At 26.9% G+C, this 24,935-nt stretch overlaps 1 protein-coding gene across 4 annotated transcripts; it reads right to left on the bottom strand.

Moving 5' to 3' along the window:
- Positions 1–1,146: 1,146 nt before the first annotated feature.
- LOC114120454 (uncharacterized) lies at positions 1,147–22,654 on the bottom strand. Of its 4 annotated transcripts, XM_027982361.2 has the most exons (12): positions 22,549–22,654; positions 22,411–22,460; positions 9,993–10,060; positions 9,848–9,914; positions 9,659–9,769; positions 8,778–9,286; positions 7,710–7,886; positions 7,483–7,626; positions 5,643–5,906; positions 4,968–5,060; positions 3,654–3,849; positions 1,147–1,658 (listed from the first exon to the last, which is right to left on the bottom strand). In XM_027982361.2, exons 3-12 carry the CDS (start codon positions 10,044–10,046, stop codon positions 1,525–1,527), a joined length of 1,749 nt encoding a protein of 582 aa, XP_027838162.1. In that variant the 5' UTR covers positions 10,047–10,060; positions 22,411–22,460; positions 22,549–22,654; the 3' UTR covers positions 1,147–1,524. The 4 variants fall into 4 exon arrangements, with proteins under 4 accessions (XP_027838162.1, XP_050057050.1, XP_050057049.1 ...); XM_050201093.1 differs by having other exon boundaries at positions 22,411–22,576; XM_050201092.1 differs by lacking the exons at positions 22,411–22,460; positions 22,549–22,654 and adding an exon at positions 17,012–17,140 and having other exon boundaries at positions 9,659–9,754.
- Positions 22,655–24,935: the final 2,281 nt, after the last annotated feature.

Genomic DNA, 24,935 nt, shown 5'->3' with positions numbered 1-24,935 from the left:
ATATGATGCTTAAATTAATATCTTAAGGAAATTTCAACATTAGGAAATGTTGTATTTAAGGACACATTATTAAACGCCAATATTATTGATATTATTATGGTATTTTTATACTTTTTTGGTTTTTAGTATCAGCAGAACTCTCACTTAATTTATGACATAAATTTGTATAATATGTTACTTTTAAACGATACAATTTTACCATGAGGCTATTTATCAGAAAAAATATGTCTACGTTTAGTTTTAATTTCTTTCTGAGTAAATTTATTTGCGTCACTTATTACTTGTCTTCCATTAAAAACAGTTGATTCATAATGAAATATAATCATGACATATAGGGCGTGACACATGACAAACCAATATTAATTGGTTCAAGATTCTTTGAAATATTTTTGAATATTTCTATGGGCATCCAATCATTTAAAAGAAAGACAAAGACCAATGCCAAATTAAAATGGATTTATTTAATTGGTAATTGATTTACGCTACACGTAATAACATTCCTTTAATTTAAATTGGTAGATAGAAATTCCAAAACTTCAAGAACTCCATAAAATTCAATATTCAATCTTAATAATGATTTGCATACTGGCTGCCGTGATTGACATTGAGTTAGATATATAGTTTTTTTAGAAGTGTGGAATTGGGGAGTTTTTATCCAACTTATTGTCATGGAATGTTTAAAATGAACGTAAAATATGTTTTTTTTTTTTTTTTTTAAAACAAACTAATAACAAAAAAATATAAATTTTTCTTTTAATTTGAACACTGTCCATAATTAATCTCTATTCTCCTTTTCCTTCATATCACGACCACTCTACATGCAGTATATACAGTAAGTATACACGCATAATTTCACGACGTGTTACGTTTGAAGAATTCAACTGACGTACCATTTAGTTTGAATTATAACATTATTATGGGAACTTATATATAAAGGAACTGTTCCGTTTTACTGCACAAACTATCATAAACTATAACTTTAACTATCACGCAACTCCATCATACTCAAATATTATCGTGCATTATTGCATTTAACAGTTAATAAAAACAATATAGGTACTTTGAATTAGTCTATAATATAACAATTTGATTATTTTAAATGTGGTTTTATTTCACTTATAAAATTCATACACATTACTCAAACAAACATTTTTCTTATTATGTACATTTCATAAGATATATAGTTTAAAAAATAGAAATTAAGTGCTAAATATATATTTAGATAATATTCTAGTGTACCTAATAAAATTTACAAATATAAAAAACGTAAAAAAATTGTAAAAAATAGCACATTTTCCATTTATAAAATATATAAATACATTATACACTTTATAAATGTTTATAATATGTTTATATAATAAGTATCTTAAATTATCGATTATCACTAATATAAAACAATTGAAAACTGTTTTTTTGTACAGGCGTTCAAGTATATTTTTAAGTGACAAATCGAAAGAAACACAATAAAATTTATTTTCAAAAAAAAATCATCTAAAACATATTTTCTATATTTACAGTGACTTTTTAATCTTTATAGATCTTGCGTTGTAATCGAATCCACAGAATCATACTCATTGCACTTGATATTAATGTCACTGCGACCATAAACGAATATGTCATGTAAAACTTTTTTGACGAGATGCACAAAGTTCTGTCGCCTGCAAACAGATCACAAGTGACTAATAATTTATTAAATTTTAATTATATAAACTAATATTATAAACGTCATAATATTAGGTGTGTTTTATGATGTACAGTTGTGTGTATACATACAAATTCATGAGTTATATTATGTTTAATCGTTATTATACTGTAAAAGTTTGATATGAAACTAAATACTAAAATATTATAATATAATGAGATAAAAACTGACGATATACCTAAACTGTATGTAAAATAAAAACTGTTAACATACCTATAGCAAAGCTTTTATTATTATTAATATTATCGTTCAAAGAGGAAAAAAACTTAAGGTATATAGTGGTAGGTAGTTAGAGTCGCATAATAATATTATGATTTCGTGTTTACCTTAAACCAATATTAAACAGTAAATTGAGTATCAAAAGAGAAAAAAAAATGTTACGTCAAGAGCTTAATATGATAGTTTACACCGAGTTAAAAATATATTTTAAAGAAGATGTAACGCTTCGGGGAAAAAAAATAACTTTCTTGTGCTATCAAAAACTATCAAATATGAACGTATTTACATAATATTATAATTTTAATTATACTGTAAATAGCATAACATTTTTGGAAATACTTATAGGTGTTAATGCGTAAACTCCTCGCGCATAAAAATTAAAAATATGCATGCTTAATTAATTAACTTTAACGATGATATTCATTTTACGAGAATTAAAAAAAAATAATAATTTTATTGCACGCTTCCTATATTAAGTCATAAATAAAAATTCACTTTATTCAAGTCGTTATCTTCTTTACAGATTAGCGTAATATAAATGTTTGTGTGTTTAATTATGTTGTAAGTGAAAGTTAATATTGTTGATTTTGTAAATATAGCTCTTAACGCCTACTTAATTATGGACAAGATCGATGGTTATTTAAATACCACGTATCATCAACTAAATACGTTTTTAAGAAAAAAATAATGTTAAAATAACAATATACTATTATAGAAGGTTTATGTATTGCTAAAATGTAACTTATTTGTGAATGCAGTTTCACGTATTAACTATCGTTCCACTCCAGTGATTAGTTGAAATCGTCTTAATCTTTTAAACTAAGGATTGCTTGAAGGGTGAGTAGTTAATTAATAACACAATACGATATGATACGTCTTATAAATTATAGATACCACTTTCAACTTAGCATAACATTTCCTTACATTGTAACGAGGTTATCGTAAGTATTGAACGACGACGCTAAAGTTTAATTATTTATTTGCTTCATGATTTTATCAGATACCATAATAATTACTAGATACGTTTGCACCATTACATATTTGGGGTTCAGTATAGCTAAGATAACAAACAGATTTTAAAAGTGCTAGGTTAGCATTATGTATTACATTTTAAATCAAGTTTTAGAAAAAGCTCGTACATTATATTATTACATAGTATAAAATACAAATGTTAATCCATTCTCGTTATGTACCTACAGCAATCTACATACTCCGTTAGGTAATGTTATATTGTACGATATAGCTAATCCGTATTTTTTAGTTATACGATTATTTAAATTTTCGATTGTTTATAAAAGATTTATATGATATACCAAATAATATGAAACGTTGTTCGTGATCAATTTATAACAATAACATAATACGATATTTTTTTTAAAACCAAATAAATAACCTAACCCTTCTCGGAATTATCGTCGTCGACCATTTTCATCTGGACGCGTAAAATCATTATGAATAATATTATAATAATAATATGCTAAACGTACTTATATAACCCGCCACTCTATGAAAATAAACAATTAATCGATTTCGATGTATATAAGGACGACAAAGTTTTAATTTTTTCGTTTGACGACGGAATAATAATATATCAATAATATTATTATCTACTACCTGGGCAGCACCTACAATATCGCCTGTTGTATTATGTGCTGTCGATATTATTATTTGCTACTACCTACTACCATCATCATCGTCATCATTATCATCACTATCGTCGTTTTATTATTACCCGTCGTGAACGCCTGCAGCGGATCCAGCACGTCGGTGGCGGTCTGATTGAAATTGTCGGCCAGCAGGTCGTCGGGCGAGTATACGTGTACGCGACCGACCAACATCATGGAATCCGCACTGTCGTCGAACGTATTGATCGTATTGTTCGTCGCAATATTGTGCACGTCTCGTCTTTTACGACCGGGATCGATTTTCTGTGGAACAATTATTATTGTTATTATTACTATATGCGCGTGATCGTGACCTGTGACATCCACGAGTGAAAGCCCAGCCAGTCAGACGGTCGTGCGGTTCACTATGCGACCGTGCAGTTTTGTTTTTAAATAGGTATTATATTATATTATGTAGTGCGCAAGGAAAATTATTTAACAGATTGTAAATAATAGGTAATTATATTAATAAAAAAATATAAAAAAAATACCGATTTCGCTGGAGAACGGAGAAATTGGTGAAAAAAAAATAACAAGACATAACCAGCAGTATAATATTGTTATTATATCTCGATTCCCGGTGATTATTATAATTCATCGTACATAACAATGATGTCTTGATTGATACATTCCGCGTTTTACACCGCGTTTCAAATAATTTTCGATCTCCCGCGGAATCGCCGAAACAATCGGCAAAAGTCCGGTGGACATCTGCACCGCCGGTACATAATAAGTATATATTATTATGCGTAGGTTATAATTATTAAACGGATGATAATATAATTATATAAATTACAGTTTATACGATCTGGTAGGTACCTACTTGTCTATAATACGCTATGCGATTGCGTATATCGCACCGCGTCATGACATATAATTATAACGCATATAATATATACCTACGTACGGCAGGTGAGCGTTTATCCGGCTATTCTATACTTGGGCACAATACATTTTATTCTTTACACGCGGTTTCTTTGGATTTATTTTCTCCGGAAATTTCTACGATGGTCGTTGTATAATAGACAATACCACATAAGTAATAATATTATGATAGGGATAACCGAATACAGACGCACCTTTTTCCGACAACCCGATCTATACTATACTGGACGCGTATAAGTGCCATCATAGATTAAAAAACCGTTTTAAACGTCGATTAGGTACCCAATACACTACTCAGAGCTGTTTATTAAGCGAATCGCATTCGAAGTATTGAACTTGATAAATGTTAACAATCGTATTATTATAATTTGACGGGTTACTTTCGCCACTTCAACAAAATCGACAAGTGTTATAATATTTATCGTTGAACTTGTGCATTATCGAAATTATCAATGTTGTATTATACATATATAATATTATGTATTTCGTATACTCACTTGATTCGTGTCTGAACACGGCTGACAGTTGAATTTGCACAGTTCGACGTTGCACTCGATCAACAGGTCCATGACGTCCGGAAATTTGAAAGCCTATAAAGTATTAATAATAATTCGAAATATATTTAACAAACTATATATAACTTGCAATTTATATCGATATCAATCATCGGTTTCAATTAATCTATCATCGGTGTCGATAAATAGTGGCAGGGCGACGGTTGTAGCCAAAAATATTATCCATAACTTTTAGCCAAGTTTTCGAACGCATGGGCATGGTTAGAAATCGTTAAAATATAATTTAAATAATATGAAAAATTATGTTTTTAACAAGTAATTTTTTTATAGCAATTTACAATATTATATTATAATATGATACACCCTGTATACTATAACTATTGTAATCGGTATAGAAGCGCAATACTACAAATTAAATTACATTATTATAAATTATCATTTTATATTAAATATTAAATATTAATAGATACGAGTTTTCGGGAACCATTTCACTGTTCTAGAGAATATTAAAAACGTCTGAAAGTTTTTATGCTTGTATACTATTCATGATCCCCCTCTCTAGATTGTCAAATGAATACAAAGTTTATATTATTCAATAACTTAGTATGGCGCAATACATATTATGCTTACTATAATATATATTATACAAGTACTTACTTGGAAGTATGCGTAAGCTATCAACGATCCGGTAGCCGGGTTTGTCGTTGTCTGGAAGCTACCGAAAAGTTTGGGTTTCGCCACGCATCCTTGGGAGTCGGTCAGCTGCAGTTGATTGCCCGACTCTGGGTTGTTGTCACGGGCTACGCATTCTCTTACTAAGATGTTAAATCCGGGGTCACCATCCACCGTCACCACCAGTGTCATGGTCTCTCCGATTTTTACTAGACCGTTAGCGATCGGAGCGAACGGTCCTTTGCCGGCCTGCAAGTACACGCGTCGTCGATTGTTAGTAAAGAAAAATTTTAAATAATCTTTTCCCATAAAAAATAACAACAAATAAATAATAAAATAAGGACATAGAAAAAATATAGTGTTTTGTTCACATATTATAGTACTATAAAAATTTAGAAAAAAAGTAATCATAAAAAAGTATATTGGTATAAAAAGAGTAAAAAGCATTCAGAAAAAAGTATGTTTATAGAAAAAAAAATACGAGTAGTTCAACAACTATATTATCTTCTTAATATTTGAATTAAAACATTAAAAAAATAAATAATATAATAAAATAATAATCATTTTTATAACTATTTTAATAAAAATAATTTGATAATTATAATTAGTATACTAATAGTACCTATTTCATATTATAATCTGTTGTATAATGTTATTTCATGACATAATATCATAATATCATGATATATATAATAGGTATAGGTATCTACTATAGCTTTATATGTTTAATACAGTTGTCATTAAATAGGTAATTTGTTAACTAATATAACGTTTACAAATGTTTTTAAACCATTTTGTATTTATCATCATCTTTCTTTTTTTTTTTTTTTTGCTCGGTTTAATCATGAATAGCTGTTGTAGGCAATTATATTATATAATATATCGATAATTTAAACAAAAAATTAAATAATTGTATTAATAAAAATATAAATTATGTTTATATTTGTAAGTACAAGTAGGTACCTATAATAATATTTTGTTTCGTAATTGGTTTTTCTCAAGTATCTACCTACTTTTTTTCTTAGTACATTTTAGACAATACTTTCTATTATATCAATATTATTTACGAGTAAGCACCTACTTTATTTCCAGATACATCATACATAATATAGGTACCCATCGGGAAACTATATTATAAATGCATTATGTAATTGTATTGTAAATTTCATTATACACCACTTTCACAACGAAAATCGAACATACATTTTTAAATATATAATACAATTTATATTTAAGTATTGTGCTGTAAAAATATATTATTAATAATGATTGGGTTACGTATATTAAAACGCGTAGGAGTTCAGTTTTTGATTGAAACGAGAGAATTTCATAATAATAATAATAATAATAAAAGCTACCGTGATAAAGTTTGAATTAATTATTAAAATATAACATAATATGAATGTACGAACGGTGGCTTGACATATAATTTTATGTACATGTCAATCCATTAAAGTTTAGTATAATTTTTGTTCAAAAATTAATTACGTGTTAAATTTTTCAACGATTTTTCTTGTTTAAATTAAACTTTATTTTAACAATTTTACTAAGTAATTGAGAATAGCTAACATAGTTTTAAGTTATTACTTATTACAAACATATTATTATCATACTACTATTGATTTAGTTGTTTAATTTAACAGAATTTAGCTCAACACTTGCTCGTTGTGTATGCATCTTATTAAAAGTAGGTACCTATATTATTTATCTAAAAATATGACGTTTGGGAAACACAATAAATTGTTTGACTAACGTTAGTCAAGTACGAGAGGTTTTATTATTTTATTGAAAAATATAGTAAAAATAATAATATCGTCGTCGTTACTTGGATATCGAGTCGGGCAGTCGCCGTATCTCCGCTGAATGTCACTACTTCCTGGTTCAACATACCAATATTCAACGCGATAGACAGAGCTTTGTTCAAATTACCTTCCCACAGACATCTGACACTACGTATGACGTCCCATACCTAAACAAATTGTCATGATTATTATTATATAATCAATCACTTATATACATAAGTGTAAGAAAAACGCGATAGTTGATATTTACTTCTTGAATTCCCGGTTCGTTTTGTATGACCAGTACGTTTTCCAAGTATGCCTGTTTTCCCGAAGAAAACTCATCGACGAACCGCGTCCCGCAAGAGTTCAACATCACTTTGAACGAATACTTCGTCTGGCCGGAATTCGGGTTCACATATCTGCACTCCGGTGTATTGTAGAACCCCTAGGTGGAACAATTATGTGTTTATCATCAGAGATCGAATATAATAATGACATGTTAAACCGCTCGGTATTTCTCGCGCGCGTGGTTAGACGGATTTACTAGGAATTTGCGTGCGTCGAACGACCCATCGAACGCTATGTGCGGGTCCTATACATTTTACAATAAATAATAATCATTAGGTATTCTGCCAGCACAGTAGCCGCCAGTATCATGATAAGGTGATTTTTTGGAATGGTGTACGGTTTGTACATAGAAAATACAAACTTTTGTTAGGTACCTATTCATAATCAAAAATAATTATAGACGTTCTCAATTATCGTTTAACGAAAAAACCTTAATTAATGAAATATCGTTATTGTTGATAACAATATTATTACTTTAATTATAAACTTAATAATATTATCAAGTTAGTAGCAGGTAGATAGACATTATAATAAAACAAAATATATTAATTTAAAAATCTTAGATCTAAATGATTAGAAGTACAATAATTTTCAGTTATTATGAATTTAAAAAATTAAAATTATACATATTTTTTTATTGTTTAGAGGTATTCAAACACACCATAGAAAGCTCCTGAATACGTAATTGCATCATCCATAAACAAAAAATAAACGATGCATAAGTATTTGAATGAGAGGGCAAATATATAATATTATCATAGTAGCATATTAATCGCTTTCTATCAATATAGACACAACGTAATATTAACTTCTCATATTTCCTAGAATTGGCTAGAAGAAGGGGTAGGAGACTTTTGTGTTTGTTTATTTCAAGGATGGCTTATAACGTATAAATTCCGAGAAAGCGAAAATTTCTGATGGGAATTAAATCAGATAATGTCATTTTTATGAAATGCCTATTCATAGAATAACAATTTATTGTACCGACCTTTGAATAAACAACCCCATAGTAAGGTCTGTTAAATTCTACGTTAATGGTCATCATGTCTTTCGAACACTGCACGTTCATCTCGTGTATATGTGGCGGGTGTGTAATATCGTTGTTGTTGAATTGGAGGTTTACTGGGTTTTCCAATTCTGGTTGCAGAGGTTGATTAGTGGATTGAAAACTAGTCGGCGAAATATCTACGAAGCCCTGTGTTTGTGTCGAGACGTCTGGTGACGACGAGGGTTGTAATTCAGCTCCCGCAACTGGTGCAAGAGGCTGTATCGGTGTGTCATCCGAAGGTGGTGGGGGTGATACCGTCTGACTGGGTTCGGCAGACTGTACGAAAAATGGATTTGCGGACGGAGTGGCTGCTGGTTGATATTGTGATGAGGTCGTCGGTATGTTGAACTCCGGTTGGGGTGGTGGTTGCGGAGGAAGATAACCCCTGTAGTCCGATTGAGCAGGAGACACCACGAACGGGCGAGGACGCTGTTCGTTGTTCTGGCGAGCTAAAAAAACATAATGAATTCGTTATCAATATGATACTTCACTTATTTGGTATAAAATAAATGAACTTTTAAGAGTAACGTATAAAATGATGCAATACTAAAACGGTCAAGTAAAAATCAAAAATCGATCAACGTATGATTTCAATACAATAATTATTTAAATCAAACAATTGCTTATTTTCTAATGAATTCCGTTCTAAAATTTGTTCAGTCTACTATGATACAACGGTCATGATACAGAGATTAGAGATGATTAATTTAATACGAGTTGCTTACATTGTTTACGTGTGTATAATATTACATAATTGTTCCGAGGCTACAGTGAATTTAATTGTTTAAAATATATTAATTCAATAACTCGTATGATATTACCCGAACGCTGGTTCTGTTGATTTTGATATCTTGTCTGTAACCACGTGAGTATGTGGTCTACCGTCTGGTCCATAGGATTTGGAGCTATTTTGGCCACTTTCGTGTGAATTTCTGAAATGTGAACAAGTCAAATAAAACATATTAACGATGCGGACAGTACGCGCCGATCGCACTTTCCACTTTGTTTACCTCTTGCTTTTCTTATGTCATCGGATTTGACGAATAGAGCTTTATCGCTGAATTCCACGCCCAATGCCTGAAAGACAATTACGTTATATTATGGTAATAATGTTAGTTATTGTTATTTTAAGTGGTGTCACTCGATTTCTCTTACTGCGTTGTATATCTGTGCAATGATTAACAAACTCGTTGCCCAATGACGGGTCATCGTGACAGATTGATCTATAAAAGATACATATATGTAAGAATTAATGATCTTTAAGTGTATTGGATATGGATATATAAGTATATATAGAGATAGTTTCTAATAATATAATATAGATCGAATTTTCAGGTGGTTAGAGTGGGAACTCGAGTTACCGACGTTTTTATTTGAATTTGATGGATTATCTATACTCCTTTCACCGGGGTTTTTTTTTTTTTTAAAGAATTCGTTTTTCAAAGATTAATAGTCGAAAAAATTACGAGGTACAATATATATATTTTTTTTTAACGAAAAATATTTAAAACGAGACTAACGCCAATAATATATCTTATTATAATAGTAACAGTAATAACAAGATTATTATTAGAAAATAAATTGGAATTTGGAAGAAAGAGAATGGGTTACGAGCTCGTGGGAGCCGATGTATTGTAGACACCCAAGGAATAATAATAATTTCATGAATATTTTCCATAAATACCTCTGTGCGAGATTCTACATTGTTAATTATAGATACATACGAAAGTTTCTAAAGTATCATATTTTTTTCACATCTAACAAAGAAAGCAACACTGTATTATAACAACAATTTATAAATACATCTAAATAAAAAAACTTGTATCGGTGATTTAGTCTCAACTATTGTTTATTAACTAACCACCAATCGTAGAAAATTAAAACTGCATTTATCAGGTGTAAAATTAAATTTGCTTACCTGCCGTTTTTTTTACAAGTTTATTAAGTTTCATCAAAATAATTGACTTATACATAACAAAAAAAGATTAAATATGTATTTGTAATAAAACATATATAATACAGTAGGTACATAATATTTGAATAAATCTTTATTTTTGTTTAGCTCATTGTTTTAAATGATAGAATTAAAATATAATATTGGATAATGGGTATTACAAATTGTAACATTTATTTTATTATTGATTCGAGTAATATATAGTTTGAGATTGATTTGTTTGGAATAACTTTACCTAATGTTGATAAAAATGTTTTTAGATAGGTACCTATTTTAAATAAAATAAGTTTTTTTTTGGTTACTAAATTGTATTTAAATATATTTATATTTAATCTTATAATTTATAAGTTTTAATTTTAGTATAATTAAGCAAGAAAGTATTATTATTACTATTATTTAAATACGAATAAAACTTAAACAAATTTATAGTTAAAAGTAATTTACTTCTAATTGGATACTACGTAACTTATACGTACATCTTATTCTTAATAAGTTATACTTTGAAATGCTATAATTTTATTAAATACAACTTTTTATTATAATATAACATTCACTAGAGGTAATTTTTAGAGCATTGTTACTCGAAAGATAACATCTATATATTTATTATAGCTGACAGATAAATTAAGGTTTATTAAAAAAGTCTATGTACTGCCTTAAATAGCTTTATTTTTGTTTTTATTTAAGTCTGGTAAATAAAAAAGTACTTAAAATTAAGTGATTAAATCTAAAATCTGGTACTTTTTACGAGACTCGCGGTATCTATAAGTTATATATTTCTAATATAATATATTATTTTTAAATATTCAATAAGACGTGTACAATTTATTCATAAATCACAATGTATAATTTTCTTTAAATATAAAAATATTATTTTTCGAAATCTATAATTATTTTTAATTTTAATTTTATTAGTCGTATTTATTATAGGATAAATTAAATTATGATTGAGTTTAATTCAACATTTATAAATAAATGTTGAATTGTATATAAAGACATTAAGTAATTATGTAAATTTTAAATATTTTATATTCAATTATGAGATAGGTATTTATATATAAAGGAAAAAATACAATATTTATGTTTATATATTTAAGATCCTAAATTAATTACTGTTTAAATTATGTGAACCCGAGTTTTGGTAAAATATTTGATTTAATTGAATTACATCAATTATTAAACGTCGTTTCATAATACTACCACAAAAACCTTTAAAAATAAAATCTTATATCCCGAGGAGATAATTATTATTTGATTATTTCACGACGGTTTTTGGTATTAAAATAATATAACGAACACAGAAATGAATGTTAAAAAAACCCTGTACGTGATTGCAGATCATTATCAGAAGGAGACTCATTACATCGTTTATTTTTTTCTTAGATGAAGAATATTCTTTGCGTTTGGGATCATCATTGTTATACAAATAACCACCGTTATTAGTAGTACTTTTCTCTATCGTGAGGTCATTCATTAGCATTTCAACTTAATTTTATTTCTTTAGGCTTATATTATGTATACATTGTGGCTTGGTATTTCTCTAGAGAGATATCAATGCAAATTACACCACGCCAGTTATGCCAATAAAAAAAGCACATTTTTCGACCTCTATATGCCGTAGTCAGTCTAGGAAAAAAAACCCTAAAAGCCCATTCCGTTTTCACTGTATTTTTATTAATTTAATAAACGTAATATAGTCGGCCATGTGTGATATAATATGTAAAATGAGTGAATTTTACCTGTGCTAACATTTGTTTTAAAATATATTTTCAAAAACATAATCATATAATTTATGATATGTACATAATATTTTAATTTTGTTCGTTATAAATACGAGTATTATATGTGGAATATGGATAATATACTCGGTTACCAATATAATATAATATAATATCGAATAGTATTGTATTATATTGTTTAATAATATAATATATTTTTTATTTATAATACTTTTTAAATAGATATTTATCTCTATTAATTTTCCAAAATATTTTTGACAAAACAATGATATACATTCGGTAAACATGAGTTGTTGATATGTAATTGGTGCATATTGATATTATTAATTGTTTTATTTAATATTCAGAAAAAAGCCACAGAGACGATAGAAATTTCCTGTCATAAAAATATAGTATGATGGATTATAATACATTGATAATATTAAAATACCGCAACAAAAAATATTTGAAATTAAGATAATAGTTTGTACGATACATTTTATTATTAAATTATATTACCTATATATATTATAGTGTTCGTTTATTATAAGTCATAATTTTAATTTCCGTTGTTTTTTTAGGTGTATATAATACATATTTATTATTAAGTGTATTTAACAATAAATAATAACGATTGTATATTGTAATATGTTATGTAGGTACATAAATTGCAAAACCTAAAGGCCTTAACTATTTTACAAATATATCTTTTGAACGATTATTGTTAGACTTTCATTAATCAAAAAAAAAAAAAAAAAATATTACTCATACATTATGAAGTAGTTACTATAATAATCTTTAAGGCATATTCAGTGATGAACAAGATATTTAAAAATAAAGTATCTCGATAGTTAAGTTATTATTACTATTAATTTATATCTACTGAGTATTGATTCAAGGTTTATACACTTTATTTCTAGACGTACAATGATATTTAATATTATAATACTACGATTGATGAAAAATATTAAATTTTTGAAAGAAAATTTTATTCATAAATCGTCATAAAAGATTCCGTCAGAGTTCAGGATAAATAAAACATTAGCAAATCTAAATAAAAGATTAATGTCACATAATTTCGGTCATAAAATAATATTCTTGGCATCATAGCTGAAAATATAATAAAACATATTGTTGTAGTTGAAAGTTTTAAAATTTTTATTATCTCCTTAGTGAAGTGTATTAGATATTTTTTGGAGCTTACATTCGGTCGTAACTATAATATAACATAGTTATTCGCGTTAAATTATTTTTATATGCAGAATGTGTAAAGAAGTCATACAAATATTATAAGTTATTTCGTCGGCCTGCCGTTGTGCAGTGTGTAACATTCATCATGTTTGACGAAATTTTAGTGTTACCTATACATTTTACGAGGTACATACCATTCACACGTACATTGTGCATAATGATAGTAATAATAATAATAACGTGTACTACAGTTGAAATAATTTATGTGGGTGTAAATGTGTAATTGTAATGTATATAGATGTGATATAATTTACTCGTTATATCACTTGCATTTTCCTAGGATCACTATAATTTATAATTAAACAAGACACCATATACATATATGTGTAATATTACAATAGTACCTATTTTTCATTCGACTAATATTCTAACTATGTACGTAACGTAATGTATAATATTATAACAAAAACACTGTAAGAGAGGAGGGGCGAAAAACCGTGAGAACCATTTGCGTATACAAGCCATTTAATTACTGGATGCTCGGGTTTATTGTTATTTAATAAACCTACTTTTAATTCCTCGTATTTTTGTTTTAAGTTTTTCGTATATTTTGGAATATTTTCAGAACAACAATATAATAATATAGCAATCAGACGTGTAACAAGTTATTTAACTGCGTACGCGAGCAAGCGCGCGTGCACACACACACACACACAATATAGTTGGCCGTAAAACGCGGAATTCGTAAGTATATATACGCCGAATATTATGCATCGCGACGTGATGAAATGTAAACTACTGTTCGGGTACCTACGTTATTTATTTACCGAATAAATAAACGCGGGACTGATCTTGACCGAATTAATTAGTCAGTTTTTATTGCGAGCATGCCTTTTTCGTTTTTACTGTGAGAAATAAACCGAATGGTCAAAAGCGTTTCCTGGTGGTATTTGTATTTTTTTTTTCTATAGTGCCTAATACGTTTTTTTTACAATGATTAAAAATGCTAGTGAATTGGAGCAATATTTTTTCATTTTTCGAAATAACAAGTGCCACTTTATGCAAGACAGTCTTGGATTGTGAATAATAATAATAATACTTACATACGTGCGGCTTACATACATGTTTATTTTCGTTATACTATCCGAATATTTTCAACACGTCGTTTTTGGTATACCAAAAATAACTACCATACAATATTGTTAGTACGTTTGCATATATTTTTTGTTTACCCAAATAAATTCTCAATAATTCTATTTTTTTCGAAATTCAAGTCACATTAAATCGTTTTTAAGGACGTGGGTTTATCTTTTTTTTTTTTACCCAACATAATCTTACGTTTTGACGTATAAACAATTTTTTTTTAATCAAACTTTAAGTTAGTTTACAATTTCTATGAAATCATAAACCCGATTCCAGAGAAACGTACTCGTAAAATAATAAGTTAATTTAATAGAAGCATTTATTTTGCGGCATACGTTCAATATATAAAATATTGGTATATACTACTTATTTTATTTATATGATATAAACTTTAAAACATATTTTATATTTTTGTTGATTTATAATTAAAAAAGTCTGATATATTAATAGTATGACTCGGATTTAAGAGTAAATCATATTTTTCTGAATGTTCTAAGACATTATTTTTCAAGCACAAAATTCATTTCACACATCAAAGAACTTCAAAATGAAACTTTATTTAAATTTTTTTTTTCAGTAAATTTTTCGTATGTTTTATAAAAAAAATATTCCACAAATAACCAAATAGGTATTATTTATTTTGCTTTAGATTTTACTACGTATTAGATTTTTTTAAAATTTATTTATTACACTTTAATGTGTTGAAATATTACATGTCATTACAATTTACATATATTACTTTTATATATCAGACAAAAACGTTGGTGGCTCCACAATAGTTTGATATATAGAATTAGATACGACATTTTATTTATGACTAGCATCAATTAATCGCAATAATACAAAATTCCGTAAATTTAATATAAATACAATAGATTTTTGTTTAAAATTATGTTAAAAACAATTTTTAAGGTCATTATTTTTAAGTCATGTAATATTATTAGTGTTTTATAAATCATATTTTTAAAAGCTTTTTTCTTGTTTTCCAGAACATTTAAATTCACGCCCAAGTTATTAACTATTAGATTATATTTTAAAATATATTTTTGAGCTTATATCGTAAAAAAATTAATTATGTTAGAGTAATGTGTAAGTACTTAAAATACTCGAAAAAGTATAAGCCTTATTAAGGTGTTTTATTATATAAAAATAGCACATGGAATGAAATATTATAAAAATAATTTTATGCACAAAAGTTAAATTAATTTATTTTTGTAATGTTGCTTTTATATTATTATAGCATATTAAGTAAAACTATATTATTATGAAATGTTAGCTATTTATTTGTGTAATAAGTACAAAATTACGTTTGCAATGATATGAGAATTTATTTTTGAATGTGTTTATGAATAATACTTAAAATCATTTGACTTGCGCATCACATTTACGATATTTACTTTAGTCTTGAAGTTATAATTTTGTTTGTAGGTCATTTAAATAATAAAATGCAACACATTTCATAATTTTCTTTTCATAATTCGGCTGTGAGAATTATACCAACATTTCCTCTGCAAAAATACATTTACACCGCAACTAATATGAAATCCCTCAATTAGGAGACGCTATATTATTATATCTTTAATAAATATTATGTAAATTAATGAGCTGTCTTGGTAAGATGTGCGCGCATAACTAAAATACACTTCAGGAAAAGTATACAACATAATACTGTAGGTGATTATATTATTATATCTATAGAATGCTAATGGCTAATGCACCCGTGATCGTAAACTTGATTCGTTTTCCCCAGCTAGTCTACAGAAATTCCAAACCGTAAAATTACTTTAAAATAAGAAATGTCGTCGAAAAATTCTTACAACAATGATTTTTTTGCGAGTACATATAATACGTATACATATATAATTTGTATAATATTGTTATTATATCAGTATGTTGTGTAACGATCGAATATTTTGGAAAAACGAAAAAAAAATAGGTAATTGTAAAGAGGTACATCTATACCAATACTATCGTATTGTATACATATATGGTTTTAAATTGAACTTCCATATTATAATTAAAAATAACACTGCAGTAATCAAATAACTGCGTTATGAAACTTTATTCCTTGTACATTGATATAGTTTCGATTTGAAAAAAAACAATTAAAATAGTTGTTCACATAGATAAACACAAATACAATGATACTTAAAATTATTATAACATACCTTCAATCACGTTTAAATAATAGAAAATCGTAACCATCATACGCATCAACAATTTGTTTCGTTTCATACGATTTTTACATATTATTGTTTAAACAAAAACCCCGACGAATATTAATCCGTTTCTGTTATTATGCAAATGTTATTAAAATGTAATCTCTCGTGGAAAAAACACAACTACATATTATTCGTGTGTATATAATACATATGCATAATAAATTACCTATATAAACAAACGCAGCGCATTATATTATACTGTTTTGCCGTATATGTACAATGTACACATGGTATAGCGGCGCGTTTGTTTTGTTGTTAGCGGGGAAGTAAAGCAAAGGAAAAAGTGAAAATGCATAAGTCACTTGACCCTCTCTCCCAGCCCCCCTGGCAAAGGTCATTCGTCGTCATTCCGTGAAAGTGTCTTCGTGGATTATCACGATCCACCGGGACCAATTACGCCGCGATGATGGTTATTTCGTAACGTTTTGATTTCCGGCCGACCGACGACGATAAAGAACTTCACACTCAAGTAGCTTTATATTATATTACGAGGTAAGTATATAAGTATACGTTATAATATATAATATTACATGTACACATATTATATGTGGCGGTTGTGGCGTATTATAGTCGTATTTTTACTTTTTGATTTGTCATCAGCCCGGAGTGTTTAATATTCGGGTGATCGTGATCCGGCCATTTTTGTCGGATTTGCATACGAATAGATGAGCGATGAGCATCGCGTTTTTTTATAAAATTCGCCGACAATGTTTGCTCGCGGCAAACACGCGAAACCATTCGGGAGAACAGTAACTATTGTTGATGTACACTTTATAAAACCGCCTCTTAAGCATTGAATCGATTTATTAATATCATTAAATTGTTGTTATTATTATATAAGGGTCATACGAGATCGATGAGTCTGCAGTGTTTTCAACGGTCGGGTCGCGCGCACATCAAGGTCGACGACGTCTCGTAAGTCCAGTGGATACAATACTGTATGCTGGACGACATACTCGACAATTAACGATTTACCTATGTGTATCCTACTGTGTGCATAGTTCGCAATAATGGTCGAATATAATATAGGAAAACCGATCGATCGATGATTCGGCTATTAAACGCGACGCTGAATTAAACCCGACGACGTCGATGGCACGGCAAGTCGTGCGCGGGCGCGGAATGTCCCACGGCGATTTCGATGGGATTATTTTTATGTAGTCGTTGATCCGTTCCTTTGAAACGCACGTCGAACTTTTACGCCGACCTCTTGTCGGGGGGAAAGTCTACTACCACACACTAATACTACTATACTAATATACTACAACGCACGACACACGATGATAAGTGAGCGGCAATATGATTCGTGTGCTGTGGGGCGCAGCGTTATTATCACGGAAGATGTCAAAAACTGCGATTTTCTCTCATCGATCCGCGTAAAATCGTCAGCTGCCGTTGTAAACTTGTTAACGATAACAATATTAAATATTAATGTCGTGCACCGTTCACGCATAACACAACATAGCAGTTTATAATATTTTCCTTAATATCGTGGTCTCAGCTGTTGCAGTCTCCGTACGCGGAAAACAATTGAAAAAAAAAATTAAAACCGATAATCGAGAATGTTTCTGTTTCACGATGGTAAAAGTAAGAGAATATCAAAGTTGTAAAAACAAACAACGAAGTGCTTACGTTTTAGAAGGCGCGTGACTTCTCATCGTAATTCGTAACTCGCTTCGAGGTATGAACGTATTAGTATTGTACACATTTAATAAATAACCATATTTTGACGTAACCATCGATTTTTTAAAAAATAAAATAATGGTTCATAGCTTGTGTTCGTACGATATCTTGAAATTATTAGATAATCTACTCCCGTGAAAACAATAATCACTTATAACTTATAAGTAAAAATGTAAAATTCGCAATGAAAAATTTAAGATTTGGTTATTATAACATTAGTAATTTATGTATTATTTTATTAGTATACAAATATAAAATTTATTGAATTATTGCATTGATTAGAAACAGTAAAAAATACAAAATTGTGTGCTGAGTATCGACAGTTAGTTAGTTCATCAAAATTGTTTTTAATTGAATAGATATGAAGATAAATTGCAGACTGCTATAGGAAAAGGAACAAAACAGACTCTGGAAAAGGAATTTAAACTTACAATACAGGCGTAGACCGTAAGAAAAACTATTAAATGCATTTTGAAAAATATGAATAGATAAGAAAATAAATAAAAATTCTAGAGAAGGTTTTCCTGCACATTCTTTACTCAAGTCTTTACTCTTTATCAAAAAGGAGTTTTATAGTTTACTATATTATATACAATATACATCCTATGGTGACGGTTTTATTTAATAATAATTTAAAAGTGATTACTTTATGTGCAGTTAAACGCTTTAATATTATAATATAGCCTTACTAAAGTTGTTCAATATTTATAATTGCAATACTGTATGGATATTTAGAAAATATTCGGACGATTTTAAAAGTTGTTCTTAATCAATTCCCTAATTGTAGAACATTTAATTGTTTTTGAATTATACCTGTTTATATAATCAATCATTAAAAATTTAATGAATCAATCGTGAGCACTTAAAAATTATTTAGTGGCCCATGATTGGACCATTAGGTAAATTTTAATGAATCGCTTTTTTATGCAACTCAGCATTAGTATCTTAATACACAATTATTGAACATTTAAACAAGACGAATATCTACGTAATTTCAAAATTATTTACCATTAAATAATAAAATTACTGTTGGACAGAGTTGTATAAATATTATTTATTATTATTATTATTTTCATTCATTATCTAGTTATAACGAGTCTTCGTAATTTAAGAAAAGCAATCAAGGTTGGTTGAATAAAAAAATAATGTCTATAAATTTAGAAAATTATGCTTGTGTTTTTTAACTCTAAAAGAATATAAAACCCAGTATTATATATATATATAATACATTGCCTAGTTTTATGAAATAAAAGTAAAAAAATAAAAAAATGATAATAACGTTAACGGACTATATTACTATTATTATTATTGTTTTAAAAACATTAAAAAATAATTTTATTTGGATGCAATATTTTAATATTTATTATTCATATAACTTGCTAAATTTCGTACCTATACCTATATATTTTTATTATTACCATTAGGAATTTAATTCAATCACAGTCCACAGTAGTATTTTTACTTCTTGCTACTAATAAAATTATATAATTATGCAATTATTTAAGTTTAAATATAATAATTTATTCATTATTTATAACAACTGAAATAATAAATATTATTTTATAAACATTAAATAAATATATTATTGATATTTGAAAAACAATCTGGATAGTTTTGTAAGTATATAGTATTAATTTATTCAGTTTTTTTGATATCAACCATTAAGATAATTATAGATAACAAAAAAATACTTGAATTCGATTTAGAAAAATTTAGAAAACTGAGCGGATTAAAATTCATTTTAATTTATATAATATTAATCATTTTAGTTTTGGTTTATTAAAAATATATAGAAGTTCCTATATTAAGAAATTTGTGTTAAAAACTATAACTATGTTATGTAAAACTTAACCGGCTATCTTAAACTCACTAACTAAAAATCTGTTGATAATATCCCTGTTCATTGAGGCTATAAATACATTGTAAATATTTAGCATTATTTCGTTAAACTTAATACCTATATCTTTTACTTAATTTATTAATGGATTTTAAGAGATTTGACTCAATTAAAATATCATACTAAAAATTATACTTGTATGTTATATTTGATTAAAATAATTTATTGCCCATCAAGTTAAATATTATAACATGACAATACTATTTTAATTTATCATACTATATTTTATTAAAAATAAGTTGATATAATGTTAGATTTTAAATGAACTAAAACTTATTTCATTCTTGTTATTTTTATTTAATTATTTAATAAAAAAAAAAAAGTTAAGTCAATCACATTCATAATTTTTATCTAAATTTTTATCTATAGTATATAATATAATACAATTAATAAACAAAACTAATTATTGTAAATAGTCTAAAGAATTTAAAGTTTAAACTCGGAATAAGGAGTATAAAATAATGAATTTATTATTTTTCTTAATTTTGGTTGTATAAATACATAAACAATTATTAGAAATTAGAATATTTAAATGAAAACCCTGAAAACTCTAATTTAATTTTATATTATATTGGCATAAATCAGTAAACTAAAACAATTATTTTGTGCACAAAATAATTGTGTATACAACTGTTTTTAATTTTAAAATAACAATAGTAAATTATAGCATTAAAAATCCTATTATGAACTGAGTTTATACAAAAATGATTAATTGTTTCGTTTTGTTTATATATTTAGTTAATTTTTTAAATCATTTGAGAATGTTAAAAAATAATGTTGCATGAACACAATATTCATTTTTTTAATAATATTATGGCAGGTATTTATAATATCTACAAAACTTTTTATTTAGTATTTGACAACCAACAAAAAAAAAAAAATAATAAATAAATACTTTGTTATTGTAAAGTTAAAGTCTACAAATATGCCAATCCTGAAGGTGGGATTTTATTTTTTGATGATTAAATTTAAAATGTTAGACGAGGATAAAGAAAAAAATATATAAATTAATTATAGTATCATTATTATATATTTAATATTATATTATTATAAATCATAAAATGTTCAGAATACCTACTAAAATAAATTAAAATTGGAATAAGTGTTTATTGAAAGGAATGTTGTCAAATGTTTGTGTTTAATAATGTATAAAAATTGTGATGATATGTTACATTTTTTATTTTCAGAAATATCTAATATTTACAAGGAGATTATTTCAAACCTACATGTTGATAGTGTTGTAGTAAAGGAAATACTTTCCAAGTATAATATACATTTTACGATGTAAATCTATGTTATAGTGAAATATATTATAGATGTTTCGCTCTGCACGAACTTAATATTATAAAAAAAAAACTTTTTATTTCTATCTTAGACACCTATGTAGTTATGTGAACAATTCTTTAACTGACTAGCAACCTGTAACACGTTATATAGTAATAACTAATAGTATTAGTAGTAATAATTTTGGTTGTTTTGCAATTGTGTAAGAAAAATCATCCCAAAAATACAATTATTTTGATATAATATTGAAAATTTAATATTTAAGACATTTTTACCAAAGCAATAATATGTATGTACCTAGAGATACGTATTTGATTGAGTATGTAGTATTCAAAGTCTAAGTTTAAAGTGATATGGCAATTAGTGTAAAATATTTAGTCAATAAATGGTATTTTTTTTTTTTTTTAATATCTCGTTTCTCGTATGATGCGGTTTTATAAAAATTTCGATTGATTTTTTATTTTTTAAATATCTTACTTACCTTATTTTAGAAACTGTTAAAAGCAACTGTGATTCTGACGAGCACAAACACTATTTAAAAAAAATTTAAAATAAATTTAAAAATAAGTCATTAAATACAATGTTATTGTTGAAAAACAATGTTCTCCTTTGCATTCACCTTCACAATTGGTAGGATCCAATTCGCAGACGTCTGTTTTTATATAGCCATCTCTTAAGTGATGTTTTTGTGGAGTGGTATAAGGACTTTCATTTTTCAAGTATTTCTCTGTATAATATACGAAAAGCAAATAGTTGTTAAACCTTTTTATCCGCTGTCATTGCTAGGTACAGTAGGTATATTGCGTGGGTTTTACAACCAGTTAAACAAATAATAATACATAACAATAATTAACATTTTTTTAAAGTTTAATTTTAATATTAATAATTTATAATGAAAAATAAATTATTATGAACAGGGACAAACAACTGTGCAATTGTGGTTCATTATCAAATACCAAGTATAACAATGTAAATAGGTTTCATAAAATTTCAATACAGCATATTATTATTACCCAAAACTCTATCGATTCTTTTAAAAAACTAGATTAATTATATATTTATATGAGTGTTCTTTTCATAAAAATGTACATAACAATTTCAAATAATTGCGATTTTGATAATGTGTAGATCGGTACTATGTATAATACGTATAACAAGAATAAAATATAATGAAATATCTAAATCATTATTTTCGAGGTAAAATTAATAAGAAAAGCAATTTATCAAAAAGTTGTACTAGGTAATATCATAATTCATAATAGGTATAGGTATATTTTAGGGCTACATTAATGTTATAAACATTAATTGACACCGATTTCGTGAATCTTGAGTGTATTTTCACGTATTATAAAATAATGTTAACATAATTTTCAGTATTTTTATTTCGTTTATTATATTTAAATTATATTTTAAATTAGTTAAGATAAATAAACACATTTGACAATTTTTCGTTGAATTTGAAATATGTTCATTCGCAGTAAAAAATATAAACAAGTATCTGATAATAATATGAAAATAACTATACGAATATCAAAGATGCAGAAAAATATACTTTATTTAAAATAATGAGTTTTGCTAAAATAATACTGATATCGTAAATTGATTAAATATATACGCCCACTGTCTTAAAAGTACCAATATATATAATACATATATTATATTTTATTCAGGAAAATTATTCCAAATAACTATTATATATTAGTTGAAATATCATTTTCTATGTTTTTTTTTTTTGACTATTTTCCGTTGCTATTTTCTAATGATTTTTTTTAACTCCTAATCTTTAGTTATTTATGTAGAAAATATATTTTAATCTTGATTACCCTAAGTTTTGACGTTATAAAATACATCAGAATTTATAGTATATTATGATATTGTTATTATCTACTTAATTATTTTTTCAGTTTGTTTAAGTCTTATACATTAAATATTAACTGAACAATATTATTACCATTGTAATAATAACAAATTGTATGCTATATTCGTTGAATTACATTTTAAAGAAAATGGTTGATAATAATAATTTATTAAATGATTTCCTACATTTATTTTTGCACGTTAAAAATATATAGTTGTGGGGACACACGTTTCAATGTTCCCCTAAAATATTTGTTTATTTTTTTATATATCTGTAATATGTATTTATATTATAATAATCTAGACTAAACTGTATATAGGCGTAATATATAATATTATATATTTCTGAAAATTAAATTGTGAAATATTCCATGTTACAATGAAACTTCATAAATAAAATGAGGCGACTGTGAGAAACTAGAGTTTGAAAAGATTATCCAATAGGAATAAACATAGGTAATGAAATGAAAGTTTTACTGAATGGACCAATTTTATCTTACAAAATTAATTATTATACAATTATAATATTATTACATATAATTTTAATAAAATTGTTTTCACTTCAACACATTATTCCATTCTAAAGGTCAAAGTAACAAATTTTCATAATTTGATGGGTGCACGGCGTCTAATGTGTAAATCACGGATTCTCGGGGTATATTATAGTCTTAAATATTATAATAATATACGATGCATCTTCTATATCTAATCTATTGAATAATATGCAGGAAATAAAAATCAATTTTATCAAATTTAACGGACGTTATCGGTTTGTGTATAATAGAAACCAGAATATACATATTAAAAGAAATTGCTGGGAATTCACTTCTATACTGTATAATTTCAATTTTTGAGTGTTCGGCATTTTGGTATAATTATGAATTAATTTCTACCGAAAATATCGCATATAATTTATAAAATATAAATCAATACCAAAGTCCCGTAGAATGGAGTGTATAGGTAGGTATAAATAACTTAAATTTAGTTTAAATATTATGAAAATATCTTTGTGCGTATAAAGTAATAGTATTATACAATATAGAAATTCCATAATATTCGTCAATTTCAAGTTTCTGTAATTTATATAATTTAGTTACTGCAAAAATATTAAAACCAGTCGATGAAAAATATTTAATTTGAGTATCCAAT

Source organism: Aphis gossypii, chromosome 2 (genome assembly GCF_020184175.1).
Source record: "Aphis gossypii isolate Hap1 chromosome 2, ASM2018417v2, whole genome shotgun sequence".
In the NCBI taxonomy this organism is placed as follows: Eukaryota; Metazoa; Arthropoda; class Insecta; order Hemiptera; family Aphididae; genus Aphis; species Aphis gossypii.
Note: the sequence above shows the minus strand (reverse complement) of the source record. Positions and strands in the feature narration are given on the sequence as shown.

Excerpts from the sequence above, each read along its gene's own strand:
- LOC114120454 (XM_050201091.1), bottom strand. The coding sequence starts at position 17,078 with ATGAAACGAAACAAATTGTTGATGCGTATGATGGTTACGATTTTCTAT. Across the intron at positions 9,287-9,658 it reads TCAACAGAACCAGCGTTCGG|CTCGCCAGAACAACGAACAG; the intron begins GTAATATCATAC and ends ATGTTTTTTTAG. Across the intron at positions 5,907-7,482 it reads CTGCCCGACTCGATATCCAA|GCCGGCAAAGGACCGTTCGC; the intron begins GTAACGACGACG and ends GTGTACTTGCAG.